Source organism: Schistosoma mansoni (assembly GCF_000237925.1).
Source record: "Schistosoma mansoni, WGS project CABG00000000 data, supercontig 0191, strain Puerto Rico, whole genome shotgun sequence".
Taxonomy (NCBI): domain Eukaryota; kingdom Metazoa; phylum Platyhelminthes; class Trematoda; order Strigeidida; family Schistosomatidae; genus Schistosoma; species Schistosoma mansoni.
In genome coordinates this window covers 263158-290765 of record NW_017386071.1, presented here as the reverse complement: position 1 = coordinate 290765, position 27608 = coordinate 263158, and the positions used below count along the sequence as shown (strand labels likewise).

The 27608-nt window shown below is 33.0% G+C and overlaps 1 protein-coding gene across 1 annotated transcript; it reads right to left on the bottom strand.

Annotated features, from left to right (window-relative positions):
- Positions 1 to 66: 66 nt before the first annotated feature.
- Smp_145110 (hypothetical protein) lies at positions 67 to 24806 on the bottom strand (the record flags this gene model as incomplete). Its single annotated transcript, XM_018794131.1, has 10 exons — positions 67 to 579; positions 2658 to 2870; positions 4075 to 4160; positions 7061 to 7157; positions 9097 to 9249; positions 11028 to 11259; positions 12805 to 12911; positions 16251 to 16439; positions 20117 to 20172; positions 24731 to 24806. The coding sequence occupies 10 exons, from the start codon at positions 24804 to 24806 to the stop codon at positions 67 to 69; spliced, it is 1722 nt and encodes a 573-aa protein (XP_018647082.1).
- Positions 24807 to 27608: the final 2802 nt, after the last annotated feature.

Below are 27608 nucleotides of genomic sequence, written 5' to 3'. Positions count from 1 at the left end.
TGAATTCTTCGCCATAGAATTATTTTTAAAAAAACAAAGAGAATATTCTTTACATTTAAATTTAATTTACAAAAATTCTTCACTTTCGTATATATCCAGTGTACCAATTGAACGGTGATTTGGATAAATATAAGGTCTTTGATGTTTAATTTTCTGGTGTTGATAATCTTTTAACTCTGACACTAATCTATTATTGTAAATGTTCACTTCAGATTTTCTATGAGGAGGAAGTAAACGAGTATTCAGTTGATTTGTCCCATTATGTTCATAATAATTAGGTAGTTGATTTGTGGAATAAGCATGAGCGATATCTTGACTGGACGAAATAAAATTTCCTAATTGATCACCGACAGATCGATAAATCGTTCTATTCATTCCAAGATTATTTGGATTGGATAAATTTGATGAAATAAACTTAGAAGAACCGGAAGCTGTGTTAAAGTTATTTATTCTAGTCCATGAAAGATTTTTAGGCATATTTGAATATTTCGGAAGATTACGTTTCATATGTGATAGTTGTGCTGTTTTCTGCATAAACTTTTGTAGGCCATACTCACCTTTGAATAAATAATTGAAGTACTGTAGATTTGAGAAAAAAGACAGTTAGATGAAGACAGTAAGTAAGATGAAAAACAAACCATAATCTCGTGAAAAAAGCTGTAAATCAGTTATTGAGTATGGCATTATGGAGAGCTCGATACAGCCGAAGTTAACGATACTGATTCTAGGCTTTTGAATATTGTATTATGATAATGGGCATATACTCGGTCGACTCTTTAAAGAGAAAATAACAAGTCAGGATGCAATAGTTCATCAGTGCGAGTGCCGAAGTAAACAAAACTGTATTGTTAAACCGGCTAAATAGAAGATGAGAAAAGTGTCCTATGTAAGTACGTGGGTTACTGAGAACAGTGTGGATGTTTAATCATGCACGACCATTAGTTTAAATTCAATGAAAATAATAAGGTCTGTACCAGTTCTGAATATTTATTGGACAGTTTGTTTTTGGTAATGACCTACCACTACAATATTTATGATCATTAATACCTCTCTGTTTTCGTCCTTCATACTATGACATCATTTCACAAATCCTTATCCTCAGGCACAGTGAAACACGTGTACATTAGAGTTCATTCAGGTAAGCTGAAATCCAAAGGATTATATTATACATTATTCAGCATATATATATTTGTCGATGAAACGATTTCAAAAGTAGAATTAGATAAAATCCTTTGAAGTAGAGGATATATAACTAATACTCATTATTTCAAAGATATTTTTTACTGTTTATACAAGTATATCAATTTCTTACACTCGTTTTTCCTGTAATTCGACGTATGATTTTGCCTATAATGAGAATGAAAGGCTCACATTTGATCCTGCTATAGCAGCTCACATACAATTGAGTTTACTTACATCTAATTTGGTTAAACCCTTTTGTTAACTTATTTAACGGACAGTCATTCGTATAACAACAACAACAACAACAACCTATCTATACTATTGTACCTTTATTATGTACGCTTGAGCATTGCTTACTGCCCAAGCGTGTATTCATTTTGCTAGCCTTACTATTAATCGCTTAATTGGTTTGATGATTCATGCTTTTCTATTTGTATATATGTGTACATCTTAATCCCGTTCATTGTACTCGCTTACTGGCTGACTCGATCAATTGGTCTCTCTCTTGCTCATTCGACTCTCACGCTCACTTGCCTGCTTTATGGCACTACTCTTTCATGCTTGTTTAACGTGCCTGTAATTTTGGATATCTGTGTTGTGGTCCAATAATAAACGCAATCAACCCTTCGTACTCGCCTTCTGATTTATACACCGTTAGAACGTTATCGAGTAACGGTTATCAGGATGAACAATACACGAAGCTTAGGGATAACATCGAATATCGACCACCACACTGTCACTTTGCAGAATATAAAACTGCTAAAAATACTCAATTACTGCATGCTTTCAATGCAATCTTCAGAGGTATCTGAATATTTTAAGTAATTTATTCTAGACTAGTATTTTCTAAAGAATTCTACAAACAAAAAATAACTTATCACTAGTTTGGAACCATCTTGTTGAGCTAAAAGGACGTTTTATAAAAGTAAATCATTTTCTCCAAATAGTCTTTAAACGAACTAAAACTGATACAATTTATATGTGAGAAAATGTAAAACCAATTCCCAAAAACCATGAAATTCTGTAAAAAAAAAAATTCACATTTGCATAGTTGAAAGCATGAGTCAATTGAAGCTAGACCACCAAGGAAAACCTGGAAGCACTGGACGGCCATTTCCTCCTATTGTAGGACTCCTCAGCAGCGCGCATCCACGACCTCGCCTCGCGAGATCCGAACTCAGGACCTACCAGTCTCGCGCCAGAGCACTTAACCGATAGACCACTGAGCCGTCATCCGATGGTGTTAATGTCTAATTTCACATTTGTATAATACATTATGAAGATTTCTTAAAACTCATGTACAAATTGATCCAATACACATTCTGATGAAAAATTATACTCAGAAGCCATTCATAAAGATGGAATCCAACATAAAATAAACAGCAATATAAATCCTAGTCTATTTTCACAGCTCTGCTATGGAAACAAATTGTTTAAAAATTTATTGACAAAATAAATATAACAATATAAATTACCGAATATCCTAAAGTTTGATGACTATGAAAACGTATAAATGTCATAATGAATCCAATTATTATACCCAATAGTATAGGACCAAATGCTATTAACCAACCGAGTAGAATAAAATTATTCTGAATTGGATCATTTAATGGTGCTCGACTGTATGTACGACATTGAAAATCAGGTGGTTTTTGTGAAGTTGAAAATATATACCAAGTATAGATTCCCTTTATTTAAATGAAATAGAAGTGGTAATAGAGGAATTAAGCAGAAATGAAAACTAATGGTAATGTTTAGATGTAGAAATTACTGACATATTCTCTTCTATTCCAAAAATACTATAATCTTAACATGACCCTTGTATTCCACTTTTTTTCCCCTCTAATATCTTGATTTGTATATCAGTGTATTTTTTCTCATTTCTTGTACATTGTGGTCATGTTTGTCATATATTTATTCATGTCCTTTTTTGAATTAATTGAATCAGGTATAAATTGAATAAACAGTTTCAGATAAATCGTCGTCTCTTTCTACTTGCCAACCAATGAAGTCATAGGTCAGTGGTAGGATAATTTTTTGCCTCTGTACTCAAAGCCATTCAGTTGCAAATCGAAATCATGTGTTACAGGTCTCAAGACTGTATTTAGTATTCTACCGCGTCAAGGCTGTAAAGTAGACTGAGACAACTCTCTCTTTCCCTGAATATTGAGCACAGACTAGTAGATAGACAGACCAAAGACATAGCACTTTCTGTATCACTAAATACTAATCCATTAACCTCATTAGCGTATTAATCACGAGATGAATAACTAATACATATCAGAACACTAGAAAATTAGTTTGGGCAGTCTCTAATACCCTTTCTATTTGAAAAGCATAGAGATAGGACCATACAAAAATTTCGTGAAATCATTTTGGGTCCTAATGTTCAGAGCGGTACTCTGAGCTTTTGCTTTATACGAATGAGTCAACATATTTCGGAAGTGATACACCACCTACTTAACTTTCAATTTAAGGACACATTCAACCCAACTGGTCAAGAGCTACGATTATCATTTGCACCACCCCAACGTGGGAGACAGAGTAAAGAAACAATTATCATAATACTTGAAAAACCGAATCCTAAAGATTCTAAGTATCTTGCTATACAAATGAAATCAAAAAGTCAACGTAAGTCAATAGGAGTAGCACATAGAATATTTCCAATTTAACTTCAAGGTATACTACATAACAAACTGTTTGAAATCAGGTAGGAAATAACACTAAAAACTGGAGAGAATCGGACACCTTTTTGTCGCAGTTTACGATTCTCTTTTATTGTAAGTGGTTTTCCAACTAAATCTAATGTATAATGAAAATTGGCTTGAATATCGACAAAATACTTTAAAGTAGACAATGTGTAAAATGCGTTTGACAATTACTAAGACTTACACTGGAAACAGTAATAAGTATAGCATATATACATATTATAATTGTTTTTACCATAGGTGTTTCTATTTTGCTGCCTCGTAAATGAGCTGTAAATGGAATCGAAGAAAAAAAGAATGAGGAATTTTTATTTATAGTATTTAGATACATTTCCGATGAATAATTCTGACATCAGACAGTTCGAAATTTATTCGTCATCTCCTGTTATTAGTTGTTTTCTCTGCTATAAACACAACAAGAGTAATAATCTACGAGAAATTCGGTGAACTACCTAAGAATTTCGTTGTCTCTCCCTTCCTCAGCTGCATACACATTAGTAAGTATGATAAGCAGAGATGGCTGGTGGAATCCAAGATGCGCGTTTTGTCCTAGTTGGGACTAGTCGGATGAGTATACCTACATTCTAGAGTAGATGCTCACTCCTGGACTCGAACCCATCGGTTAAGTAGGCAATGCGATGATATTTGAAGCGAACGATACTGGGCTCGAGTCCCGGAGTGAACATTAACTTTGGAATGTTGGTATACCCAGCTGACTAGTTCCAAATAAGATGAAACGCGCATCCTGGATTCCTCTACTTACCACCATCCAACTCTGCTTACAATGCTCGTGACTTCATGACAATTATGAGGCAGTCCACACAAGACTTACATACATCAAAAGAGACTGATCAATCACAATCCTAAACATCAATGGAAAGATCCAAACAACCAGTCTATGTGAATTAGTAAATTTAGCTTTTCTAAGTCATAATTATAAATGAAAATTATGAAATGAATTGTCTATCAAAGTATGGATTTAAAAAAAATCATTCAGCAAACAGTTTATTCATTAATAAACATACAATTATTGTTTAGCTTAATCATTTGTTCAGATATATTCATTTTTCTTAAAAAGTCAATTTCATCATGAATAGACTTATGAAATGAGATACTAAATGAGATACAACTAAAGACTAATTGACTAGGATTTGAAAGTAAAGGGGGTGAAGTTTAAATTCAATTAGTATTGTTTGTTTGAATCTTCCCATCGATGTGTTAGGACTGCAACTAGTCAGTCTGAAGCGAGGGTACTGGGTTCGAGTCCCAGAGTGAACATCAACTGTGAGATGCAGGTACATCCAGCTGACGAGTTCCAAATAGGACGAAACGCGTGTCCAGTGCTTCCAGGATTTACATGGTGGTCTAGCTTCAATTGACTCATGATTTTAACTATATATAAAGATTACTTAAAATCTGCACAGAAAACCCCCTTAACATGTATTTATTGAACAATGGAAAATCTATTATATGATTGAGATTGTAGTTAGAGCTTAAAGATAATTATCTATTTGTTAACTGTTATGCCCCGATAAAGATAATGAAAGGTAAATTTGGGATCTATTTAATGAACCAATCCTATTCATATATTTTTTATCGTATAATTACTAAATAACCAAACTATTCATGTTCATATTCCTCTTATTATAAGCTTTATTTTGACCTATAGACTATTATTATACGATTTACCATTCTTCAGTTATCCCTAGTCTATTAATTACTGCCCCCCACATTCACAGCCACATTTGGCAAATCTTGTACAAATGTTATTTTTTATTTTATGGTAAGATGTGGTCAGTTTGATTGGTATATAAACTCAGTATGTTTGAAATATAATGATTCATACCACAGAGGCTGTTTTGGACTTAACTAGCTGGCTAGGCAGAAGCAGGACTGACAAGTGCTCTAGACTGCTGGTATGGTTTTCGTGTGTCACTGTTCCAATCGATAATTCGCTGCTCTCTGATTGGCGGTCTTATCACGACATACGTTAACAAGGCATCCACTCGGCCACAAGTTATAACAATAACCTTTGAGTATATCAATTCTATGTTTTCTTTCATATGAATTATTCCATTCTTATTTTGTAAATAAATATTCGTTTTTTGTTTTGTTTTGAATGTGTCACTTTCATTAATTAGCTATCGATACGATTGTACAGATTGATTAAATGTTTATTTCATTAAATGTTATGTTAGAATAGTTACTTATATAATAATCTAACATTAATGTAATAGATTAATGAATGTACTCAGGTATTAGTATGTTATATTTCATCAATGTCCGATTTATTTTCATTTATATCATATTCCAGTCATAATGTGGTGAACAAGAACACGAGTGGAGACAGTCGAATGTATTAAAGCACAAACCTACAGAATATCTTAGTAAATCTGACAACCATACAGTAAATACTTTATTTGCAAACTATCAATCGATTGTCTCAATCTTGACTGTTCCTTCTGCAAGTATCAGTGCATCGTCCCCGATTTTAATGTTCATTCATTTTCATACCAGTTGCGTTTCGTTCCCGTTATTTCTTTATCGACCTTCTGCTGAAATACATTTTATGCTTGATCATCGTGATATACTACTTATGTGGATATAAGTAACCCACACCACAATAATAATAACAAGCGGGAGCTACAATGTCAACGTCAACTTATTAGGAAATTAATAGTTTCTATAAAACTGGATTGCGGTCACGAGTAAAATAAAGTATGTCTCTGTACCTCAATATTGACATCCGTTAAACAAGTCACTATTTATGTAAATTCAGTATCTTAAGGGAAAATGAATTAGCATTTGAAAAGATAAGCACTGAGTTCCAATCACGATATGAACATCAACAACGGAATGCAATAACATTTAGCTGACGAATCTCAAACAGGGTCAAAATGTGTGTTCTGGATATCACTGCTAGCCACGATCAAAATTTACTAAGACTTGTGACTAAATAGTAACATTGAGGTAATCCACTCAGGATGTATATATATCAATAAAGACTGACTACTTTTGATTTTTAATATCTACAAAGGAAAAATATAAACCCTTACGAATAAATTATCAAATTCTTACTTAGAAATCTTAACAAAATTCTTATATCTGTGTAAAATGAGCATGAGAGAAAATTTAAATAGATTTATTAATGTCTATCATAATTAAATTACCATAAACAGTGAGAAAACCAGCCACTTGTCCAAGCACTGGTATCAACATTAAACGATCAACAAACCAATCAATTAAACGTATCCAATAAAATCCAGCCTGTAAAATAAGTGATAAGAACTGAATTACAGATCAGTTAATCAAGTTTAATAATTAAGGCGAGACTATAATTTATGGACGAACCAATCAGATTTAGGTTAACAGGTCTTGGATTTCGGCGTGAAATGCATTCATCCATTTGGCTAAATAGCGTTTTGGCGTTTTAGTTGATGTCAGTTCGTGACGAAAACCCTAAGTCTGATTCCTAAACCTAGCCATCAACTATAAATCATGATTCTAATTCTTCACACCAGTTTATAACCGCCATTTAGCCCTAGTTAGTAGGTGGACATTCTCAAGGTCACTTTAGCGTCGCTCAAAGGTCGTCCATAAATTAGAGTCTTACCATTACTGAATAATGCAGAACAGTTAATTTGTGTTTTCAAAAAAAACGTGCAAGGTTCTCAATAGTTAGTTCCCGAAAGGACTTATAAACAAATTAATTAAACTAGATTATTCTTGAAGTATGTCACTAATCAATATTTACAAAACAACTATCCACTAATATATTAACTGTATAGGTCAAGCTAAAGAGGGTTAATAGAAACATAAGTAATTGAGACGTGTATAGATATGTAACATAATAGTACGATAACTATATTGAAAACTATTACTTGTAATACTTGTAATTACTTGTAATGCAGGGAAACTGGCAAATTGCATAGCATTGACATTATTTGACAATCCTTGTTAAACATTAACTGAAGTCAGAAATGTGTATGGTCGAAATATAATTAAATTAACTAAAGTTAACATTGTGTAACTCTACCTGTGTAGTCAATAACAAGGTTTGCTTGGGAGCCTCATAATAGAATATAATAATTATTCAGTGTAACTTGGCCCTCAATGACTCAACACGTGATATTAGAAATAATCATTGAAATTAGAACTCAATGTATTCAATGATCAGTGATGTTAAACTGCTACGTTTTAGTAGACGTCACCGTATATTTATACTTTTCAGACTTACTTCTTTCTTTGTTTTATAACTTTTCCTACACAATATGGGAAAAATATACCTTGTAAAGATTAAACAGTAGTAACGGATTATTAACCGAAACACTCAAATTTCAGCCACTAGGTTACCACCTTGAACCTCATTTCATTAACATCTGTTTTAACATTCCGAAAGTGTAGCTAACCAGTACATAAAATTTGTGATATCTACTATGTCATTAATTAACATAAGAATCGAAAATGAATAATTTGTAATTTAATGAATATGCCAACTTTCGTTTTACTTAGAGAGGATGTAAATAAATGCTTGGTGATTCTGTTTTATGATCTAATAAAGATGGTTACTTATTTTGCTATCTAAGTTGGATGCTCACTGATCTGAAATCATTTCAGTATATCAGTAATTAGGAATGAATTCATAAAAGAGAATAAACCAAACTTCCAGAAATACAATTTTAAATTATATATCTTGCAGTTAACAAATTTAATGCAAGCACGCTTAGCAAACAATCAAACACGATAAAACAAAATACCACAATTCAAGTGACTACGATAACTAATGTCAATAGATCATAATTCAGTTGTTTAATATCCAGTTGGAAAAATTTGTTATTTTAAAAGATGTTTCATTCAACTAACCAGTCATATTCAATCTAACCAGGATAATAAGCTGTACATAAGTATACCCATCCATCTAACCCTCAATTTCCCATATTGGCATAGTATGGAAGTTAATCAGTGTATCTTTGGGAAGGCTGAAAGAATTTAATATTCTAGTTAATAAATTAAACAGATGAAAAGTGATACCCTTTATATATTTAATCAGTAATATCTTACAACAAATAATCACAGTAAATATTTTAATGAAAAGAAATCCAACTTAATTTGAATAATAATAATTGTTTAAAATAATTCAAATGAAAGTATCAAAACAAAATCACTCTAATTTTGATGACAGACGAGGAAATCACAAGAGTCTTACCTGCGTAATTAAAGGTACACCAAGCAATGCAAGTAATAAAATAATTAATATGATTGAACATCGATATACGCGTTTATATTGATCTTCATATTTTTCGTTATTAGTAACCAAATGACCAACAATATGTTCTGTAGTACTTAATAGTATGAGTGCCTTCAGAGAAAACAACAACATAATAAGTGACTGTTATGTTAGATGGATGCAAGTAATCAACAGGAAATTTCGAAACTGGACTAGCGTTTCATACTGGGGTCCGAACCAGTGCACCCAGCTTCCCAGTCTAAGATTTTAACACTGAGTTATTGGTACTAGGACTTCACTCCTGTACCACCGAGATATTTACAATGATTGATCACTGTGTATTGAACAAAGTCATGTTTATCTAGTCTTTAGTGATGACTAAATCCTATCGATCAAGTTGCAATGTGGCCACTAGTCTAAGTGACTAGATATGTTGAATACCTCCGACACTCTAGTATCTCAAAGTAGCGCACAGTTTTAAAACACTTAGACTGGTGTTTACATTTCAACATGAACAATATGGTTGGACTAGCACTAAGAACTAGGCAAATATGAAGCTAATCACTAAGCTCTTATTAACCAATTGTAAAAGAATTATCAATAAAATTTACGAATGGTTCTATGGAGACCTATTGTGTGGATTTTGAACACGACCACTGGTTAAAATCATAATAGTGTGTTCACTAGTGGCCAACTCCGAAAACAGGATTTCTTGAAAGTTCTTGTAACAAACTATGAGTAACTCAAAAGTTAAACATTAGTTTATGTTAAAATTTGTATACTAATTCGGTTTTCAAAATGATACTGGCCACTATATTCTGACTCAGTTTCACAATGTATCGTACACACCACGTGATTAAAACGGCCCTGAATATAAACAAGTGTAGGTTTACAAAGCCAATTTTTTTTACCAATAAGCATCTTTAAGACAAAATGAACTTTACAAAGTTACTTAATCAATTTTGAATGCTGAACATATCAAGCACAAGGCCTAACATAGCAAGTAATACAATTGCACGTTATTCTACATTTCATTCAGTTGATATTAAATAAAATTGTTCAAATACTTTTCATCTGCAGTATTTCATTGCTTGACAAATTAGCGCGAAAATTATTTGAATTATGGGCAACAACATTATGATGAATCAGTAAATAGAATAAAAAGATTTTCTTTTCTGTTTCAGTTGATCCACTATATAACACGTTCTTATTCTATGTCATTGATGATTTTGTTGACTACACAGGGCCACGGATCCAAATTAGAAATCAAAGGAACATACTTTTAAAATATCCTATTGAAAGATATATCTGTTTACTAACGAATTGTCTGGTTAAAGATAATTGCTACTTTTTAGTCAAATGATATGGTTTTCCCACTATACCACTGATATCTGCTATTTGATGTGCAGTGTTAGTTTGTAAGATGTACACATGGTTTTCAAATACTATCTTTTGTTATCAGAAATACAACTTAAATCTGTTATAACACCGAGACTAGTGACCATGTTTGCTTCCAGGTAAGACATATCATGAGTTTACTTCAACTTTCAGTAAGGAATGGAACAAAAACTGGATACAATGAATAATAATAATAACGATCACTTTGACTTAATTTAATCAAAAAATATACTTGAAGCAATACGGAATCTATCAAAGATAATGTTTGATATCAAATTACTAGTTATCGAATAAATATTATCGCTATTTACTGAATCCTTGAAATCAAGAAATATCTAGACAAAACTGGAGTCAATAGCGTCATTTCTAGACTAACTTATAATAAATCCATGAATAAAATTCAACTTCTATGGTCAGTATCCGGAGTCTGAGTTATTCTACACAAAATTCAAAATCATTTTAACATAAAGGCAAACTATTTTTGACAAGTCGATAAAACAGAAGAAACTTACTTGATTTAACAAAAGAAATAATGAAAGTCCAAGAAAATATGATGCAACCAAAAGTCGAGGGCTTGAAAATTTCGAGAAAATATGTGACATTATTATAAATGGTGCCAACCAATCAACACTTAGATGACATCGAACATATTGTGGATCATAAGATGAAGCTGTAGCGTAAAGCATAATTAATACCGGTAATTGTCCAAGTAAAGCTGATCCTATCACCACTGGAATCCAGCCTCTGGAAGTTAGTAGAAAAGTTTAGCACATTTTTAAGCTATTAGATATATATTACGTTTATACTAATCAGTAGCTTATGTATCACAACAAAAACCTACAGAAAACATGGAAAATTCGTGATGAAATATTGTGTCAACCTACGCCTATTTTACTAAAATATCAGCAAACAACTAAAATCACCAAGTTAATGAGTTTCTTACTATCTACTCCATTATTAATGATAGTCTGGACCAACAGATCACCTATTCGTCCATTAGTACAGGGTAAAACTAATACAAAGCAGCTAGAACAGTGAGTGGTGACTAGGTATCAAGTTCAGGTTGCATCATATGAGTTCACTTCCCACTGATGCACTAAATTTGATAGATGACCATGTTTCAATTTCACTCCCGATATTCAAAGTATCTTTACGTGATAAATATCTAATCTATTGTTTCTTATCTTGTTAGTTTTCAAGTCAATTCAGTTCAACCATAATATAATTTAAGTAAAACCCATATAAGACACAACTAAGAAGTCACTAAAATTCTGTCTCATAATGTCATAGGAGTATTCATCTTTAAAACTTTTTATAATTGTAGAACGGTGTTTTCCAAGCCTATTGACCATATCGAACATTATGCTAATGAACCCAAACTGACTTACTAATCAACTTTGGTAGAGGACGGAATTTAAAAATAAATTTCTTTTACCTATGTAACAGAGAGGTTGAGGAAACGTTTTTCGGAAGTAAAACTAGGATTTAAAAATAAAATTTTTCTTCGAATAGGTATGCTGATAAATGTTGCAAAAATAACAAAATATATGGAATGTAGTTATCAGTCGAACCAATGACCCGCTTTCAATCATATTATGAAACCGTCGGCTAAATATACTTAGATCCTAGTGTAGATTTTCGTACCAAAATACCAAATAAGTTTGGCCTGTCTATTTAGTGTATGTACACTCTGTGTTAATTAATTTAGCATATTCAAACCGTTACAAGTAATGATGTGACAATAATTGGAATAGGAAAAATCATTAGGACATAATGATAAATAAAATAAATGGCTTCATATCCAAAGTAGATGAAAACTTGAAAAAATAGAAAAGTTACTTCATACTAATGAGTAAAGTTTCTGAATAAGAAAATTTCAAATGTACTAGAGAAGAAATGTGAAAGTGGGTAAGTAAAAAGATGATCGAAACCTGGTAAACGTGCTCACTGAGTTTTTTCTCGTCATGAAAGAGATAAAAAAAACAACATATATGAATAATTATTTTGAATGTGAAAACATGAAACGTAATCTAAAAGCGTTCTCTCAAACCTCTATAACTTTATATATATATGAAAGATGAACACATGACCTTCGTCTGCTGGAAAATGTGACATTATACGATAAGTTGCTTAAAATGTTGTCTTATACGATCATCATTGACCAAAATTAAAACGGAGTGACATACTTCGTTTGATACCTTTCTAACGTTAATAAGTCAATGTAAGATAGGCAAAAATTCACATTAGGAAAAAGTCATATACATAGATCCCGAGTTTCGAACAACCTACAAATGTCGCATTTTACGTCCACCACTGACCAATTTACCAATGGTGGGGTATACTCCATTCCATAGATTATATGATTGAGATAAATGTACAAATGTGGAAAGAAATCCCTGAAAATAAACGAAAATAAATAATCAAAACAAATTTTAGACTGTTAGCAATAAAATTTTTATTTGTATAAGAAATATGCATGTGGATACACATTAAGTGCGGATACATAATTAAGTTTTCATAAACTTGGTACGTCAACAGTTTTTCTATTAAATCTCTTCTTTAGTGAAAGTTTCAACGTTATAACCTATTCACTTCTGCCTCAAAAACTTTTAGGTTGAAGGATTTTTACCTTGTAGCTTGAATGAATGTCAACATAGAGATGAAGAGTACAATTTCTACCAAACACGAAACTTTGCCAAGAAATTTTGAACTATTGTTACTACTTACACACATATCGATTACTTATAAGTAACTCATGAAGCTAGATTAGGGTGAAATGATAAAAATGGATATAATGAAATCAAGTAATTAATAAATATTGGAAATTCAGAGGAGGATGTTAATAAACTAAGGTCATAATAAAATGAAAGATTGCATATATTGTCTTTTTTTACATAGAGTTCAGGTTGAAGTTGCCAAATTGTTAAAGCCTATGAAGTGCACATGTTTTTTAAAATGAAAATATAACTTTATAGTTGAACTCATTAGTCAACTGAAGCTAGACCACCATGGAAAACCTGGGAACACTGGACGGCCCCATCTGATAATAATCATATACTCACTAGTGACTGACTTCAAGAGGTATTTCCTGGAGTTCTAGTGAGAAGCAGTGACCAGTGAAGTTCAATCGGGTGTGTTGTGGGATAGTAACTCACTGAAGACAATGGTGGACGGTTGTTCAGTCTTTTGGATTGGTTGAAGTTAAATATTAACACCGTTGGATGCCAGTTTAGTGGTCTGGAGGTTAAGCACTCGCACGCGAAAATGATAGGTCCTGGATTCGAATCTCAGGAGGCAGGATCATGGGTGTGCACTACTGAGGAGTCCCACAATGGGACGAAACGTCCGTCCAGTGCTTCCAGGTTTTCCATGGTGGTCTAGCTTCAATTGACTATGAATTCAACCATAAAATCACTAAAATCTCCACAAAAACCCCTTCTGAAAACACAATTATTTAAGAAATTGATATGTTGAGTCAGAATTAAGCTTCTTGGGTGATTGTTCAGGTATTGTTCTATCAAATTAATACATTGACAATTAATTTTGTTTTTAGGTGAATTTGTATCATACTCACTCATCTGCTCAATCACATGCAAGTGTATCATTTTCTAGTCCGTAATTCTATTGCACAACATTTGTTCATTTAGTTACATTGTGTTAATAAGTAGGTTTTTATAATTTATCATTATTCAGTCACACAGTTACACACACATACATACAATACTCCTCTGTTATGATAGACACTAAGCAAGATTTCTATGAATTACAGTGCCTAGTCTTTATTTTGTCAGATATCTAAGTTTGCATTAACGCTTATATATGTAAATATCGATTTGCAATGTTCAGTATATGTCAAATGCCTGTTGTTTTAATCTGTCGAACGAAATATAAAACAATTTCAAGTGAATTTATTTTCAATGAATGTACAGTGAAATACAACACGAGAAGGTCAACTGTCTTTGTCCTTTAATCAAAAGAGAGTATGCATATCATTATCAGTAATTCCATGTCTATAACACAGGAATATTACAGCACATCTCTGTGATAGTTTTCATCTAACATAAGTATCACACTTTCATATAGTTATGTCACAAAAAAATAGATATGATAACTCACTCACTCAACAGATAGCCAATTTTCCTCAAATCATTTATATATGCATATTATTTACCAACTATTCTAAGTAAATACATTGTTAACAAAGTCTATATTCAGGGCTTGTGAATAACTTATTTACATTCAAACAAATATACATACATTTCTTTCTGTTCAATGCAATTGAAATTTATATTTGTTTAAATGTTTATCGTACGTGATACAAAGTGGTCGAACAAACTAATCATTTTCTGATAAACACTAATTATACTTTTTTTTCTTAAATGAATCCAACATTCATTTATTTCGACATGATTTCTTCCAATGAACAAACAAAAAAAAATAATTTTTTGAAATAAGTTCGGTTAGTTACTATTTAACATTAAATGTTTGTTTATGTGTGGTAATTTTATTTGTTTGATTTGTATTCATATGCTATTGAATTGTTATTATATACATATTTGTATAGACTTGAGTATCCATGATGACCTAAGTAATTTGGTTGGATTGATGATACTAGTTAAATGAAGAATAAGAACCAATCTGGTAGGTTTTCAATAATGGTTCTGGGAATTTACAGAGTGAACTATTCAAAAATTGAATCCATTCAGTATTGTTTGTTTGAATCTTCCCATTGATGTTTAGGACTGCAACTGGTCAGTCTCTAATTGGTGTATGTACATACTGCGCGTATTGCCTCGATATGGCCTTGATTCACAAGCATTGTAAGCAAAGATGGATAGTGACTAGCAGTGGAATCCAGTTTGACGCGCGTTTCGTCCTATTTGGGACTCGTCAGCTGGATGTACCTACATCTCAGTCTCTAATTAGAGACTGACCAGTTGCAGTCGTAAACATCAGTGGGAAGATTCAAACAAAGAACACTAAGTGGAATTAAACTTCACTCCATTGCACAAGCAAGTGGCTATCAGGACTCAGTAGCTGAGTGGATAACGCGAAAGGTACAAGGTTCGAGTCCCAGAGTGAACATCAACTTTGAGATGCAGATACATCCAGTTGACGCGTCCGAAATAGGACGAAACGCGCGTCCTGGATTCCACTGCTAATCAATATCCATCTTTGATTATTGAAAAATTGGTTCGTGAAGATTGTTCAATTTCAAGTTAGTTTTCATCATGAACTAGATTCAGTTGGACAATCAATGTGACTTTGAAACATGAAAAAATGAATAGTGTTAAATTCTATCAGCTGAATAATTAAATTGTAGAGCTTTCATTATCCTTCTGAAAAATATCATCAGATGTTATTTTAGTCAGAAGTGAGTTTATCAAAACTATTCTATAAGTGTTAAGTCAATCGTTTCTGATGAACTCATTTGTGATTGGCGGTGAAATTATTCTAAAATGCTTAATTCCACTTGAAACGTTCATAATGACAATGAAATTCATACAATCAAATCATTCTACATAGAGAACATCTTGCTAACGAAAGCACCCATCTGAGCTACAAAACGTATCTACCGTTTTAAAATACGAATTTTTTATATTACACACTGTTCAGAAGTCCTGAAGTAGACATGACAACTGCTTATTGATTCTCATTGGTTCTTCGAATGATGTGTTTCATATATGATTGAAATATAGAAATCAGTATTTGTGAAATTTAAAAAAGAAACTTACCCAAACTAATGGTTGAACTTGATATGCATCCACACCATCCGGATTATTCGGTATGGATGTGAAAAACAGTCGATAAAATTTGGTATAATAATCAGATAACTGATTAGTCGAATTAGCATATTTCACACGTATTGTAATAAGTACTCCACTTAGTAAACATATAGCCAATGGTGATAATATATAGAGTAACTAAACAAAGAGAAGAAAACAGATGAATGAATGTAATATGAATAACATAAAATGTTACAGGCATATGAAATCTAGTACTTCAGAAAGAAACGTGAACCTAGATAACAATGATTATTTAGATGCGGACCTAGTAGGAATACACAACACTAACTCACACACACACACATAAAATATGCATACATGCGTGTAGATTATTAAAACACTCATTTCAGTGTCGAGATTTAAGTAAACCCATTGAGGGGAAATAAATATATGCAAATGAGAAAGTTAGTTAGTCATCATGTGAACAGGCGTTCATGGTATCATCTATTATGAATTTTTGCAAGTCGCATATTTTATAACAACTCATTTATTCATTTAAGTTTCAACTGTCCTAGATATTATTTATTCAAACAAATAACATTAGCAAGAATAACAATATATTATGAAGTAAGAAACTTAATACCTATCAAGAATGATTTATAGGAAGATGGAAAAGGGTCAGACGTTAGTTTCTCCATGAGACTTATGAACTTCTTGATAGAAGAAATAAAACAAACATTGAAAACTAAGAAGTAATGGACAACTATTTGGTCCTAGTATGAGACCCCATATCAGTCAGGATAGATGACCATACTGGAGATCAAATACAGGACCTTCAGGTCTCACATTAGTCTCTTATTCAAGCCATTTCTTACCTAATGAGTAAAAGATAAATTATTGATGTAATTGACATTAATTTGTGTATGTCCGTTCAATTGCTCCTGAGGTAGTAATGACATAAACTAGATTAAGAGTATCTTATTCTTAGATGCTCTTGAACATGAATTTGTATAGTTGTCAAATAATGAATAAACTATCTTTGTTTTACTCTTGAAACTTTAATTATTCAGAATATTATGTATCAATTTCTATTACAAGCTATCTTTTATCATTGAAATAGAACTTACTTATTCTTTATATAATAACTTTCGTCTAAATTAGAGCGAATAGTTTCACAGTATTTGAGCGTCAAGTTGATGTAAGACATTAAATAGGAATAATATATTTGTAAAATATCGGAGAATGAATTTGAAGTAAATCCAACGTTCAAGGAATTGAAAAAGCTTGGACCAGATTGCCAGGCGAAATGTTGGATTAACTTCAAATTCAGTCGCTGAGATTTTACAAATATATATTATTCTTATTTAATATCTTACTTATTCTTTGTTTGGAATTTTTATGTACAGTATACTTTTTCAGAACAAATTATCGATAATTTATTTTGTCAGTAGTATATTACTAACCTATTTTTGGATAACTTGGACAAACTTACAAAACAATGTTTTTACTCAATATATGCTTGGCATAATGTTACACAGACTCCATTTAAACAAAAAAAATCGGCTTAAATTTGTTTATACAAATAAGCATATTTTTATATACGTACTTGTAGTTTCTAAGAAACAAGTTAATTTGTTGTTTATTTATTTATTTATTATGATTATGCACATAAAATACTGCTACACACACACACCATAGACACAGGTGAAAAGAACATGTCTACTTATAGATTGACAGCCTTTAATAACAATGTAAAAGCTTTAATACATATATACAAAAACATAGAGTTTGCACTGAAATAATATCTAACAGGTATTTTCATAACTTCAGTATTTCTGCGAAAATGTATCTTTAAGGAAAATAGCTTGATTGAAAAGTTTGTGGAGATTAATTAAGATTCAAGTTAGTTTTAATGAAGGGATGAGCGAATTTAACAGCTGTGTCATCCTCTTCAACAATGTTATGAGACCGAGGACCTTCATATCTTGAGGCGAGTGTGTTACTTATATGGAAAACTAATGTTGCATTTAAAACTGCATGACATTAAATGTGAGGGCTCCGGCAAAGTGGTGTACACCAGTGATATTGAGAATGAAAAAGGGCGACCATCAAACAGGTGCGTATTAATAAAGGCGAGCATTGAGAGAGGGATAAAACGTTTAAGCTTGTAAAATCTGTTCGATTGACTCTCTATCTGTTTGCCTCTACGACCAATCAAACACGTAGTTTTTGAAATGTCTAATAACGAGTTTGCTTTCGAAAAATACGATAGTTCTCCTAATTTGATAATAATATGTTAGTCTTATCACACCAGTTGCGTTATCTCATGTTTATTTCGAACAGCAAAGAGATAATCTTTGTAGAGGGATATTTGTGTATTTTGGATTTCCAACAGAATAAGAATTTATAAAACAATTTCAGGTGGCAGGAAATACGAAGGTAGTGGACTGATTTACAGTTAGGTAATTTTAGCAAAAATGTGGTTGTATATAAAGTAAATTTGAATATATTTGGTCTGAAATGAAATACTGAGAGTTTAAAATGAAACAGGTGTACATAAAGTCAGCGAATTACAGACTTTTTTACACCTCATTGGATTGAAACTTGATTTAAGTAAAAAGTAATAAGAGCGCGGATATTTTACCAGTGCATGGCTACACTATCTAAAAGGAGGTAGTCATTAACAAGAGGAATATTTGGAGATGTACAGAATAGTTTACGGCGAAGTGTAGGCCCCTCTGTTATACATTGTAGGTAGTTATTACAAAACAGCCGACAAAACAAAATCATATTCCGAACAAAGCTAAAGTAGATACAAAAAGGCCACTCGACGAAACAAAAGATAAGAACAGCTTATTCTGGAGAAGCTGCACATCCACTAGTGACTACGTAGATTTCTGATTTGTCGAATCCAGGAGTGGCCCGACTTCCAGTTGTTATTCTCATGAAATGGATCATTCGATGTAAATGATATGAAAATCAGGTGCACTTACCAAATCTGAGTCCATCCAATGTACTAAATTTGCTCTCTGAATACATCACAAATTTAAGGGGGGGCGAGAAATTTCTGCTGCATGATAGTGGAACTCGTGGAAAAAGAATTTTAACATTGTGGACAACTGGAAATCTAGAGTTATCGAAGTAGTATCATCATTGATATTTCAATGGGACATTCACAACAGCTTACAAGTGATGCTTTTACATACATAATCCAGGTTTAAAACGATGAGTTAGTGAAGCCTCTGTAGAGAACTCGTGTATAGTGTATTCAATGCTCGCCTTTATTAACACGCACCTGTTTGATGGTCGCCCTTTTTTATTCTCAATATTATTGGTTTACACCACTTTGCTGGATCCCTCACAATTTAGATATACGGCACAAAGCTTTAAGACTCTTAACGTTTACAGTATTCCAAGTGCTAAATGACTACCGATTCATATGAAACCCCGAATTTCTCTGTAAGATAATGTTGTAAATATTTCTATTCAGTTCAAACTGTGCGACGAAGAAATTCAAATTTTATATCTCTTTTGAATGATGACTAATAGTGAAGTCCGGGACTCACATTTCATCCTTCTTTATATTAATTGGTTGAAAGTACCTGCATTACACTAAGTCCTTAATTCAGTAATCGTGGCTTTAAGTATCAGGGCAATTAAAACTGGATATCATGATACCCATCAATTAATTTGATATATTATCATTTCACCAATATGTCTGTTTTGCCGATTATTTTAATAATCTAGGCCGACCAAATAATTCTTGGACATCAACAGCAAAAAAAAGAATACAATCCCTTACAATTATTAATGATTACATAGTAGAAATAAAATTAGATCAATTTAAAAGATTCAACAAAAAATTTCTAGCTCACCATACCGAACACCCTTGGACCGCCAATAGTCATAAGAAAAATAGAAATAAATGCTCCTAAATAAGGAATTAAAATTAGACCACGAATCGTAAACCAGGAAGTAATTTCCCATCCAGATAGAATACTATCGCTTCTCATGAGTATGAAATTACTAACGTAAAAAAGTAAAACCAAAATTGGATGTAAGTAAGTTCATCGATTAATCTAAAACTACTATTAAGTTAATAAAAGGATTATTTTTACAAACTTTATCATTAAAACAGATTTTAGTCCACAACTTTGATTTGTATGCTTGACCTCAATCTCATTGATATTCAGTAAAAATTGATGAATGAAAAAAGTTATTGAGGTACTATTTTGATTAGCTCTTTGGATAAATCGGACTTGATTTTGCAGAACATTGAGTGAATACCATAATAATTTCATTAGTAAGTAGAATATATTCACTAATATGCAATACAGAAAAATACATTTCGAAAAAGATTGGAATTTTACACTTCTTATGTTGACAAACGAAAGTTTGGTGACATTATTTACCTTTTATAACCATGTTTTTAAGTTTATGAATAAAATACAGAAAGTAACTAACTCGTTTTATTGGTAATTATGATGTTAAAAGTCATTTAAAAACACCACATTAATTATACTAGTTGGATTTCGACTCAGCCGTCTAAATGTTAGGCACTCACTGCGAAACCTAAAGGTCCTGAGTTCGACTTCCAGTGGGATCGCAAGCCTGTACTTACAAATAATTTCACATTACGATCAGATACTTGTTCATTATTTCCAGACTTTTAATCCTCATTGAGACGCCCCGTTATGTAAAATACTGCAATTAGAATTCTATTTTGTTTTTTGTCAACATGACTGTAATCATCTCAAACCCATTCGGTTACATCTGAGTTCAAAATTAGAAAGAACACTTGAGAAACCATACCAATTGATAAATAGAAATACTGGCATTATTATAAGTTTTCAGTTTCGAAAATTTAACGAAATACTACGGTAAATTCTCGGCTACTTCGGGAAACTATGTACTCATTGTGACTTTAAACTGATTTAGAGAGAGAGACGATTTAATACATATTTCTCCTGGCAACTAACCAGACTATTGATATTTTATTTGATCATAGACTTTGTATACCTATTTGACCATTTTACAACATTATATCTTAAGCGACACAAAAGTAAACTGTTCCATAAAATATAACTTAATCACTGAACGTTTTATGCAAGTTCACAACCTTCGCAGGTATCTTACATTTTACAATATTATAAAAACGTATGGTGAGTCGATTTAAAACTGACTAAAAAAAACAAACGACTGACATATGGTGATATTGTCCCTTTGGGTTCTTCTCATAAACATCTACTAAAATGTCTGTCATACTTAAGGTTAAAATTTATCAACTTGCAAACTAAGTTATTAATAAAGGTATGAACACTGGTTTGATTGAAAATAGCGACACATTAAACCCAAATCAACTATTTAAACGATATTATGAATAGAATCAACGTCGTTTTTGTGACTTTGGTAATTACAAATTAGATTATTCGACTGCACAGAATCATTATTCCTACACGCTCTTAAGTAATATTAGTGAGTTTTAGTACCGTTATTACGTAAAATATGTATTGTGAGAGAAGGTATCTGGAAGCTACTACAGTTTGTAGGGAGTTTGTTATGAGACATTCAAAAACTCTTGTTTCATAATTCATGAGATACTCAGAATTATACATATCGTTATAATTCCCGACGGTGGTGCTTGAAGGATTCGAGAAAAACCATATTAGTCTGGTACATTGTAAGGCACATATCTTCCATTTAAATTTCACTAAACAGTAATTACAGGTTTCATTTTAAAAAACATAAAGACTACGTATTTGCTTATTTAGTTGGAAACTACATTTTTATGTGAGACTCTATAATAAAACCTGTAACGTTCACTAATTAGCACAATCAAACGAAAAGTTAGGGATATATTGAGGAGTGGAATGAGATTTTGGTAAATTTGCATTTGATTTTGCATCCCCCTTAGATTTTTTTCCAGCACTCAAAAAGTCATAATCTAGCTGTTGAACAGGAGCAAATTCTTACGAGAATGCTTTTGAACTCTGGGTAAATATTTGGAAGCCAAAGACCTTACTAAAATATTAGAAAACGACAGCCACATCGGTTGCCTTCATGTGATGTTTGTATGAACTAATGATTCTTTTGTACTTGATGTCCTCCCGATTTCGAACTTCAAATACAATACATTCATCAATACTCATCTAGTTTTTCTTGGTTTAAATTACGTTATTTCTGGGATTCCTAGTTTATATAATAATTCAAATACTTCTAATCATCACATTGACGTCGCGATGGAGCCTGTATTGGAACAGTTGGACATACATTCAAATTTCGATACCTCAGAGGATTATATGGAAAGGTTCGAAATCTTGGCTGTGACCAAGGAAGATGTTGAGGATGATAACATTGTGGCTCACTTCCTTACATTCATTGGAAAAGAAGCATACAGTTTACTAAAAGCTTTGACATTTCCAGAAAAGACTATTTCACTACATCACTACGTCATCCCAATCAGATGAGTACTCAAGATTACGCAGAGAATTCATTGAAGAGCTCTAAAGCACGCCAAAATGATGAGCACACGTTTGGTAAATGTTTGTTCTGTGGCAAAATTCATTCAAGTATTTCACGTGTATTTTGCAATGTTAATTGTCTTAATATGATAAAATTGAACACATTCAGGCAGTCTGTAATGCTACTGTTCATATTTTTATGACAATCAAAGTCACATAATGGAATACCCCAAATTTTATCTCCATGTGTATCCCCAAATGCTAGAATATGATAATTAAAGTGTGAGATATGATAAGATAATGCGAATTGGGAAATTCAAACTGGTCATAACATTGCGACGTAAGGACTCAACGTTATTTCATGGGGAAGGACAGCGTTGGAATATCTGTGAGACAAATTCTAGATATCAGTGGTTTTAGTACACAACTGACATGATGATTGTGTACAATTCCAGGATCCAGGTGAGTCCGTTCAGATTTCAGTTTTTAATTCTAATACTAGTGGGCATATTCTAGATCATGCAGTTTGTATTTAATACACAGTCTAACAGACATACAATGGACCCAAGGAGATGTCCAACTGATTACAGAAACTTGGATTCCAATTAAGGCTCTGGAGGATATGGTGTTTGTTTGAACTAATGATTCTCTTGTACGTGATGACTTCATGATTTCGAATTCTAAATACAATATGTTCATTTGTGCTCATCTAGTTCTATTTGCCGCAAATTTCACTATTTTGGGAGTTCAAAGTTCGTACAATAATTCAAATACTTTCAATTATCACATTCACCCCAAAGAACAACTGGTTTCCTCCAAACTAATGATATCAAAGATGTATTTATTATATTGAAGGATTACACAAGTATTCAGAGGTTGACAGTGCTTTAACCAGTAACACCTTATATTATAAATCGTGCCCACCACGTGAAATCAAAAGACAGAAGCGAAGAGGTTCGAAGATATATTTGATAAGTTATCATTATATTGTGAATCGACTGGTCTAATCTGGCTAGCAATTACAGGGGATGTTGAGCACAGCGTTTCCACTCGTGATCTGGTGCGGATGCATGACCGAGCGCCTTCAGCTATGTGATTCCACTAAAACTAATGTGGTCAGCATCCAATGTCAAACATTTACAGAACTATTAATTTTGGGGGTTTATATACGGCTACAATATCAAAGAGACGTTTTCTAGGTAGCTCCTGTAACTCACTAATATTAATTGATATTACTCCGATAAAGTGAAAACTACCACTTAGAAATATATAGAAAAACAAAAGGGTAAGAAATATTTTTTCAATTCATCTCTTTCTTTCAGGTACCTAGTGGACAAGCTTTTAGTGCCTAATTTCTAACAACAATCCTTTACATTTAGGATGAAGATTTCAATAAACTACCAGTCTGTAAAAGCTTTTCAAGAAACAAAAAATATTCCTTTGTTTGTACGATGAAATGAATATCATTATTAGAAGGAAAAACGAATAAAAATTCTGACAATATATCAGTTATACCACAGTGTAAAACGACAAACTACTTCACCACACTTTACTCCCTTTAAAAGAGTGTTATGACGTGTTTGGACTTATTTATAGCTATATACACCTGCATCTTTTATATCCGTATCAAATAAGTGGTTGAAATTTTTCACAACTCAATCTTTTAATCACTGACTTTGTTCTTCTCATACTTACATACACATGTTGTTTGACTGGCTTCAAACTTTCGGGTCTTCTTGTTGATGTATGTTTTTAAAGTCATTTTCGCATTGCAAATTCTTAGCACAGCAAAGTCTTATTAGTACCCATCGTTGCCTTATATCATATTGTTAAGCTGATGACCATAAAAAGATGAGTAATAACATAACTAGGCTGGTCATTATCTTTCTTACAGTCTAAAACCTACTGAAATTCTCCACATGATAAAACCAAAGTACTTACAGTATAAACTTTTCCTCTGGGACTGGGCCTGCATGTACTATTCTGTAGTTGCTAAATACATTTATCCAAGCGTAAATTAATTCTTACTCCTTGCAATCCCCTTCACTCCAGGAATCCGAGCACGATCCCCATACATATGTTCCACCGACGCAGTTTCTGCCATCACAATCATAAAACGTAAAAAACAGATATCCAAAGGATATAGCAAGAAAGTAAGCCCCGATGATAAATTTAATGAAGTTAGCTAAGACAGCGATGACTGAAAAGACTGATAGCTGTTAAAAAGTTGTTAGGGAAACTTACTATTAAATATAGGGACATATCTTTCAAAAAGTACTAATATTCCCTCGCGGGAGCGGCTAAAAAGCCTGAATTGCAGGTAAGTTATCGGACAACTATAGATCGTATGAAACATAATAAAGCATAGGCATGACCAACCGGAACCAAGGTATTGGTCAAGAGGATACTTCGAAAACATAGTCATCGACACAAAGCATGAGGATAACAATGAAGCCTGCATCAAACTCCACTGAGACTTTGGTTCCACAGAGGTACTATAATCTATAGAGTTACGATTCATTGTTTTATTTTCGAAAACTAAAGTGATGTTTTGATTAAATTCATGACCTCAAAAATATACTTTGAGTAGCTTAAACAAAATTACTATCCAATAATCTGTCCCGAGCTAATATAAACCGATTAATTTCTTGTTGTTTCAGTATGGTTCCTAGTATTCGTCAATCTTCAATTGGCTGTAGTCTAGCTACTCAACTGCACTAATTCTAGTCAGTTTGGCATTTATTTTTAAATGTGTATATATTGTAATTAGAGTGGGTGCGTTTATCTCTAGGCTGTAGAGTTTCGTGATACCAGCAGCTATCACGATACCAGTCAGGAAGTTGGTTGATTGTAATATGGAGATAATAAATTGTTAGTTCTAAGTCTCAAAGAAGACTATCGTTTGAAGAATAATAAACTAATTGACAACTTGTAATTAGACGAAATTGAAAGAATGAGGGGGGAGCCGATATGGTAATAAGAGAAGTATTGGGCAGTTATTGATATGTCGTAACGATGACTGTGGTTAATCTTGTGACACACATGAGAAAATGCTAGTCCAAGGTGGAGATGGTAATCCATATATGAGTCCGTGTTTGTCAAGACACGTCTTAAAGCCAACCACTGAGGGGGCCCTCGTCACTTCGATTAAGATAGGATTACAAATGAGAAAAGTCTCAAAAAGAAAGAGTGGCAGTGTACCCGAGTGTTTTCGCTCTTTGGTTTACAATCTTCTTGATTATTAGTTACCCCCCTAGTCATCTTACGTAGCTATAGAGGCACTTGACAGTTTGTCTCATTGCATAGTGCTCCTCTATCGCAGCATTTGTCCTCTGACTTTTAAACCGATTGATTTTAATGATGTGTTGGGCAGTTTCGTGAGAAATCACCTCTAGGATTTTTACGAGTATAATCTGTCCCATCAGGGGGAATGTGGTTCATGTGTTCTGTACCGTGAGTTGTTGATTATAGTCGATGGACACCAAGACGTGTTTTATTGAGCTTTTTTGACGTTACCTTACAGACGTAGTTGGCGAGGTCATTTTCCATGCCATACCAGGCCTTAGTTTCTGCAGTTCATAGATGCTTTGTATGTCTTTCGTCATGAGTAGTATGCAACCCTAGTCAGAAGTGGAATGCATGGAAGCAGAAGGCCAAAAAGTTTGATTTGAAGAAAACAGAAAGAGAAATATAAAGGAATTGCGAATTGGAAGAATCATACAGAATCAGAAGTACAAATGACGGAAGACTTGCAAATGAAGTATTTAATGTATAGTTTTCATATTTTACGAAGATGTCCTGTAATTTTGTAGTAAATAATAATTAGCTGTCCCCACCTGTGCTTTTGTTCAATACAGTAAACGCCACTATTGGAAATCGTGTTCATGTTTCGTCTCGACTACGACCTACTAGCTCAGGCACTGTGTGAACCACCATGCCAGTTGTCTCTTGGGTGTTTTGTGGTTGTCTAGCAGCACCTCTCACGGGCCACGGTTTTTCGTGTACAACTCAAACATTAAAGGATTACCTGACTGAAAGTCTCTGGGAGGTCAGTAAATTTCCTCTGTAGCTTGTGCCGGATCTAAAGTTACCATTATTAAGGGGGTTACCTTTGATGATGCAACGGATATTCTAGTTTTACCAGTATAGCTTGACCGGAATGATAATCTTCTCCAAACTTATACAGTATTTGTTCCACTGTTATTCATCTAGGGCTGTTCAACGTTTTTGTAAGCTACTCTCAGACAACGGAGCATTAAGTCAAATCACACAGTTTTGACTGACGTCTTTGTTCTCCATTTTTAGAGTTGTGAAACATATGCTACTGGAATTTCCTTCGCCAGCCCTCACCCATTGTTCTTCACGGTTGTCGGATTCTAGAGTATTAGCAACAACCTACTATTTCATTAGAGTATGTGTTCGGGTTGTTGCTTCCATAGTCCCATGTTCATTTGAGCCCGTATGTGACGATTCGGATATACTAGTGGAGATTGGTGTGATTGCTTTCAGCGAGGTATTATGCTGCCCTTTTATTACTTCCCTTAGTGTATTTTTTCTACACCATGGGTATACATGCCATAACTGTATGGAGGGGGTGACTTAACATAAACCCATAGTATTGCCTAGGCACTGCACTATCACAGCGACAGTGAACCCAGCCGGCACGAAAGTTACGTACAAATGCTAAGTCTTTGGTTTTAACTGTAAACAACAATACTGCTTCTTTCGCGATGTATACAGCTACTGTGAGTTAAAAAGGAAATAGTTCTCTGATAGCGTTTGTTGAACTACCTTCTTTCAAACAAATGTGAGAATAAAGTGAGCAAAGTCCCCACATCGTAGCCAAAAGTTCGAATGAACATACAAGAGCAAAATCCGTAATGAACGGAAGTGATATTATTCATCA